Source organism: Mus musculus, chromosome 2 (assembly GCF_000001635.26).
Source record: "Mus musculus strain C57BL/6J chromosome 2, GRCm38.p6 C57BL/6J".
Lineage (NCBI taxonomy): Eukaryota > Metazoa > Chordata > Mammalia > Rodentia > Muridae > Mus > Mus musculus.
Window position 1 is genome coordinate 89,119,188 of NC_000068.7, and position 7,232 is coordinate 89,126,419.

The 7,232-nt window shown below is 35.1% G+C and overlaps 1 protein-coding gene across 1 annotated transcript; it reads right to left on the bottom strand.

Annotated features, from left to right (window-relative positions):
* Positions 1-5,606: 5,606 nt before the first annotated feature.
* On the bottom strand, positions 5,607-6,542 carry Olfr1222 (olfactory receptor 1222). Its single transcript, NM_001011860.1, has one exon. It carries the CDS (start codon positions 6,540-6,542, stop codon positions 5,607-5,609), a length of 936 nt encoding a protein of 311 aa, NP_001011860.1.
* Positions 6,543-7,232: the final 690 nt, after the last annotated feature.

The window sequence follows — 7,232 nt, forward strand, 5'->3', positions numbered from 1 at the left end:
AAGCCAGACACTTGGCCAAAAACTACACAAATGGTTCCTATTACAGTTTCTGATAGAGTCTTTGAATTACCTTGAGACCTACCTAGTTGGGTCTCTACTGTTTATATTCCAGTATCTTGTCATCCAAACTTCCAACAGAATGGCCTAGGAAGCTCTGTGTTCTTCAGTGTTCTTCATACTAAAGTTTTTATAGTTCACTGGAACAAATTTGTATTCATTGCTGACACAAAACAGTTTAAAACCTAAAAACATATGTAGTCATTTTATAAGAGAAACAATTCATTATCAACAGCAATGTAAAATGTCAGGATTTTAGTTTTTCAAACAAGTTGATGATGCAGTCTATTATGGTGTAGTGGTTTGAATATGCTTGTAACAGGGTGTGGCATTATTAGGAGGTATGGCCTTGTTGGAGTAAGTGTGTCACAGTAGGGATGGGATTGGAGACCCTCCTCCTAACTGCCTGAATACAGTCTGCTCCTGGCTTCCTTTTGAGGAAGATCTATCAGCTATATGCTCTTGCTGAGATGATAACGGAGTGGACCTCTGAATCTGTAAGCCAGTCACAACTAAATGTTGTCCCTTTTTAGAGTTGCTTGGTCATGGTGTCTCTTCTCCACAATTGATACACTGAGACATATGATGAAGAAATTAAACCCGCAATAGATTGAGGGTATAACTTTCACAAGGCATCAACTGGTAAAAAGCAGTCATAACCATATGTGCTCATGTAGCATTTTTATGATACCTGAAAGATCATGTGGGAGATATTTAATGCAGAAGGATACAGTCACGAGACTAGGGCTGGAGCAAAATCTTTGAAGTTGATCTTTCCACCATTCTGCAGAAGAAAATCGCCTAATATTTTGTTGTATGATAAAATTTAAAACATTCATTTCTATTCATTTTATAACTTATGAATTACGATATCCAGAAATGCCATGACTTCTAAAGTTAATAAATTCAAGACACAAGAATAATTTTTATTATATATTAAAATTTATTTTTCGTCCTAACACAGGAAAGTCCCCTGACATGAACTATATACCTCTTGTCAGTTAAATAGTTGTCACTATTTGATACTCATAATACCTCTGTTCCTAAGCCTTAGTTTCAAGTATTCTGAATATATTTATATTCATTGCTCTTCTTTGCTTAATTTTATATTAATTCTAGCTATAGGATTACAGAGTAGAATAACATTTAATTGATACTAGAAAATGCATTATGAAAGATATGAGGAATATGTTTACATTTTATGAATGAACTTTTATTGAAAATAATATATTCATACAGTATATTCTAATCATAATTTCTTTCCCCTGTCTCCTACCAGTCCTTCCCAACTACCCACCTACCTAACTCCATCATATCTTCCTTCTTTCTCTCTTTAGAAAACAAGCAAGCAAACAAAAATGCGAACAAACCATAATTTAAAGCTAGCAAATGTACACACACACACACACACACACACACGTGCAATCCATAAAAGACAATATATAAGCAAAAGAACAGTAATGCTGAAGTTTAGTTTGTTGCTATGTTTTATATGCTAAGTGTATGCTCCCAAGGCCTGATTGCCCCAGAGATGAGAGAGATTGGTAAACTCAAGTGAGGTTATATGACATTGCTCCCAAATTATTTCTCATTGTTGAATAAAGATGCCTACAGCCTATAGCTTGGTAGAATTGAGATAGGCAGGGCTTGGTGATTTCTGGCTTAGATTTGAAGAACACCATGTGTGGAGAGAGAAGAAGGTGGAGAGAGGAGAGAGACACCATGAGTTAGGAGTCAATAAAACATAGCCACAAGGGCTGGCCAATTGGAGTTAAGAGCAGCCTAGATAAAACATAGTAAATAGTTACTTGGGGTTATGGATAGGAAGTAGATTTTAGCAGCATAGAGAGTAGATATCTGCCCATCTCTAGTGATTATTGTAAATAATAAAGTTGTGTCTCTTGAAAGGTCAAAAGCATGGTAGAAACCCTGGATTGGGATTAAATAGTTTCTAAAACACAGTAAAACAAAAATTAGCAACATAGCAATATGTGACAAGTGCTCTACAAAAATTCCCTTGAGTTCCTTTTGTATTGGCGAGCTACTACTGGGCAAAGGACGTGGTTAATATACCCTGTGAGAGTCCATTGGAAAATCTAATTTTTTTCTTTGCAAGCAGATGTTAGTGGGAGGTAACATATTGGTTAAGAATGGGAACTGATGTCCATCTGTTCCTCTCATCTGTAGGACCCTATATGGCTTGAAGCTGCACAAACTCTGTCCATGCTAACACATCTTTGTATGTTCATTCACGTGCCAGTTCTATGGTGTCTGTAAGATACAGTTTTCATCATATCATTCATCTCTTCTGGTTCACAGTTTTACACCTTCAAAAAATTTTCCCAAGTAAAAATTCTAAATTTCAAATAGAATGTTGTCTCACTAGTCCTCAGCCAAGAGGAATCCTTCTTTCCAAGATTTCTTGGATGGCTTGTTGTCTGGGTTACTAATAGTTTACCATTAAATACCTGTGTATTTCAGTACCCTTTTTCGGATTTCCATTAAAACTTGATTTACTTTTTCTCATTTTATGCACACTCACATCTCTCATTTTTCCCTCTTAATCTAATATTTATACTAAAATGTAATTAATTGTTTGATTGTGCATATTAATGAGGTATCCTTATAGTAAATGTGTGTGTGTGTGTGTGTATACATGATCATGCAGATAGAGGCAAGTGGTCAACACTGGCATGTCTTGCTTTTGCAGGGTTTTTACTAAGCATGGTACTCAACCTTTTGTGTGACTCACTGGCCAGTTAAGTCCATTCATTCTTGAATGCCACCTCCCCAAAAGTAGGATATGGGGTGTGCTGTACTATTCTTATCCTTTTAATGTGTTATGCTTCTAAACTTGGATTTTCAAACATTACAAAAACTGAGCTACAAAATCTTAGTTTGCTTTTCATGTTTATTAAAGTTGGTGCTATAACTTCTATAAATTTTATATTTACTGAAGTTATAAGATGAAAAGGAAAAGAAAACCATGGCTTTGTAACTAAGAAACAGATGAAAGAATAGTTGGAGGATGATGGGGGTTATGAAGCTTTGAGGATACCTTAAGACATGCAATAAAAATATGAATCTTTTCTGGAAAATACTAATAAAAGATTTTGGGCAAATCAGTTCTTCATCTCATTTATAATTTTAGAAATATTTTTGGAATAATATCAATCTTTTAGTCAAAAAAATAGTACTCTATTAGCTGCTTCCAGATATCAACACAGATTTTCTTTATATCTTTTAATACTAACAATATATTCATAAAAGTTATTCAAAAATGGCAAGTTTTGGTGAGGTACAATTTTAGTCTCTGCACTACAGAGGCCAGGGTTGGCAGATAGCAATGAGTTGGAAGCTAACTAGAGCTACACAGTCAGACCCTCCCTCAAAATGATAAACAACAACAAGAACTAACAAAAACAAATAAATAGGAATTTTTAAAAATCACTACAATGCTAAAATAAGTGAACAATGTATTTATATAATTTATAGTGCCTCAAAACTAAAATATTTTAATGAAAATAAACAAAATCAACACAGAAAATAGAACAGAAAGCTGAGCAAGAGCTGTTAGGAAAATCTGAGCAAATCCTTATAGTATAGTTAATGTGAAGAAAAGCAACTGAGTATCTTCATTTCTTGCTGGAAAACTGAATTTTATTTTCTTGCTGTTATATCATCTATAGAGTTCAGAAATAGACACTGAGTATTAAAGTACTAAAAATAATATTTGAATTCAGTGTAATGGAACACAAATTAAGTCTGTTTTGGGCTATTACATCTTTGTCAGATGACATTTTATTAAATGGTTTCTTTTCAAACATTGAATTCACAGTTTCATGAAGCTATCGAGAAGCATATGTTAGAGCTTCATATTTTAAGCTAATTCCTAGGAGCAAAAGAACAACTCAGCATCAGAAACTTCTGTGTGTAGGGGAGGGTCATCAACAATTCATGACAGATACAGAGAGGTGGACAAATCTCCTTAGCACATCTATGCTTTAGATAGGTTTTCAGGAAACTGTTGTAACCCTAGTACTAATTCTTTATTAACTTTCCAATGTGAAATCATGCAACCTCAGGTATCTTTTGCAGGCTCTTGTTCATTTGCTCTGTCATCTAAAATTAGGGAGAAACAAACATAGTTATGCTTGCATACAGGAGCTAGCATAACTGTCCACTGAAGGTTCCACCTAGCAGCTAACTGAAACAGATGCAGAGACTCACAGCCAAACATTGGGTGGAGCTCAGAGAGTCCTGTGTTAATATCAGTAGGACTAATCCTATCAGCATGTGCCTGACACATGCCATTGGTTATGTTGCATCAGAAGGTGCTTAGGAGTATTGTCCTACTGAACTGGGTCACAGAGCTCATTAGATTGGGGTAGTCATCCCCCCAAAAGATCCTAGCTCATCTAGTAATACTTTGTCATGAAATTCAAGAACTAACTCAAAACTTCTCCCAGAAATGAGTGAACCCATATTAAAGATAAAGTCAAATGAAAGAGGCATAAACTTTGGATTCCATTTGTTAACATCTTTCTGCCTTTGTAGGTTTTAATGCCTTATGGTGTCCCTTAGAAATCTTTTATTCTTAACATTATTTCAGTAGTTTTCTAATGTAAAGTGTACATTTATAATTGTAAGCTATTTAAAAACTATGTATGGCTGTTTTACTTGCATGTGTTTGTGTACCACATGGGCAACTGCTGCCTTAGGAAGCCAGAAGAAAATAGTAGATCCCCTGAAACTGGAGTACAAATGGTTGAAACCCACCACGTGGGTGCTGAAAATTGAATCCAGGTCCTATGGGATAACAGTAAGTACTCTTAATTTCATAGCCCTCTCTCCCATCTCTTGAACCATTTTGAAAATAAAACATAGTGTTAAGGGACTGTTATTTTAATACTTGAATCTCTTCTAATATACCATTAGATTTACATGAACATAAAATTGTACAGGCTTTAATTTTCATGTGACAATATTTATTAGTCAATTGATAAATTTTTTATTAATTGATAGCATTCTTTTTTGTATAATGATTAGAGTGTTTAACTAAATTGTGACGTCTTAATTTTTTACATTATTTTCCTAGTGTACTTTATTATTTGTTTGTGTCTATGTCTCTGTGTCTATGAGTGGAAAGTATAAACACATTTGCATACATCTTAGATAGAAGGTTTTATGCCTGTGCATGTGAATATAGAGAAAGAATGGAGCTTATATTAATCTGTAGCCCTATACCTAATTTCCTTGAGACAAGTTATCACTGAACCTTGAACACTGTCTCTACTAGATGAGCCATCCTCTGAGCTTTTGAAATCCACCTGTTTCATCTTCATTAGCACTAGATTAAAGGTTCCCTGCTGTACCTGTTTTTCACATATGGTTTCAGACATGAGTGCTGGCATACAGGACCTCCTGTTTGTATAGTAAGTAATCTTCCCAATGCCTGGCTTCTGGCATGGGTTCTGGTACAAAGGACTAATGGTTATATAGAGTTCTCTTCCACACTGATACATCTCCCCAGCATGATAAGCAATATTTTAAAAGTTATCAGAATCTACTAACAATTTCCTACACATTTTCCTGATGGCATTCTTCATTTCTTTATTTCTGAAAGTGTAAACCATAGGATTGAACAATGGTGTCAGGACAGAGGCAAATATAAGTGTGTTTTTCTCAAAGGAAAAGGCAGATGAAGGCCGTGCATATATTAGCATACATGGGACAAAGAATAATATCATAACAGTAATATGGGATCCACAGGTTGAGAGAGCTTTCCTTCGTCCTTCTGAGCTGTGACCTCTTAGAGAGAAGAGGATGACACCATAGGAAACAATCAACAAGGAGAAGATAATGATGCAGAAAGACCCACTATTAGCAAACACCAAAATGACAAAAATGTGTGTGTCAGTGCAGGCAAGCTGCAGTAATGGGAACAAGTCACATATGAAATGATCAATAAAATTGGGCCCACAGAAGGGTAGCTGCAACGTGAAGATAACTTGTGTGATAGAATGTAAGAATCCTCCTGTCCAGGCCACCATTACGAGAGTGCCACAGAGCCTCCTGGTCATGATGGAAGAGTAGTGAAGAGGCTTGCAGATGGCCACATAGCGGTCATAGGCCATAGATGTCAAGATAATCACCTCAACTCCTGCAAAGAAGTGGCTAGTAAACAGTTGTGTGATGCAACATTCAAAGGAGATGGTCTTCCTCTCATAGAAGAAGTCTACAATCATCTTGGGGGTGACAGTAGAGGAAGTGCAAGCATCCAGGAAAGACAGAAATATTAAGAAGAAGTACATGGGGGAACTCAACAGTGCAGGGCTATAGATGATGGTCACCACAATTATCATGTTTCCCCCAATAGTTGCAATATAGACCAATAAAAATACAACAAACAGTATTTTCTCAACTTTTGGGTTCTGGGAAAGCCCCAAGAGTATGAACTCAGTGACAAAGCTCTGGTTTTGCATGGTTCTCAAGAAGAAGGTAAGTGTAAACTATGTTCATGAAAATCTGCAGTAATGAGAAAAAAGGCTCTTGATTACAAGTTAAAACAGAATGTTACAAATTCTGTAATATATAGAATTATGTTAAAGGTAAAAATGTTATTTAAACAGCTACATTTTGAATATTGGTGATTTAAACAACTCCCTATATATAGAAGAAAAATGTTTGAGTAGTCAGCTTTCTTTGAGTAATCAGCTTTTATAAATCTATACAGAATTTTTGAGCTGAAATATCAAAAGGCATTTTGAAACCATATTCTAGATATTAGGAAAAAGTCGATTACTAGTCATATTTGCCAACTTCATTAAAGTAGTTTGTGATAACTAATTGGCACACTACCTCTATCTAAAGAGACAAAATATACTTTGGGTGCATTTGAAAATCCTGGGTACACGATAAAATTTTTTAAGTGTTCAAATCATAATGACAATTAGAATGAACTAATCTATCCATCCTGGAACAGAGAACTCCATGAGAAACTCAGCATTTTTCATGACATATCAGTTGAAAGTATTGAAAATTTCACATTTAATTCAGCAATTTTAAATGTAAGGAGACTTTTTAAAATTATGTTTCCATGACAAATAAATAAAATTAGTGCAAAATCAGCAACAAAAACAAAAATAACTACTATTAGGACTCAGCTTCCTAGT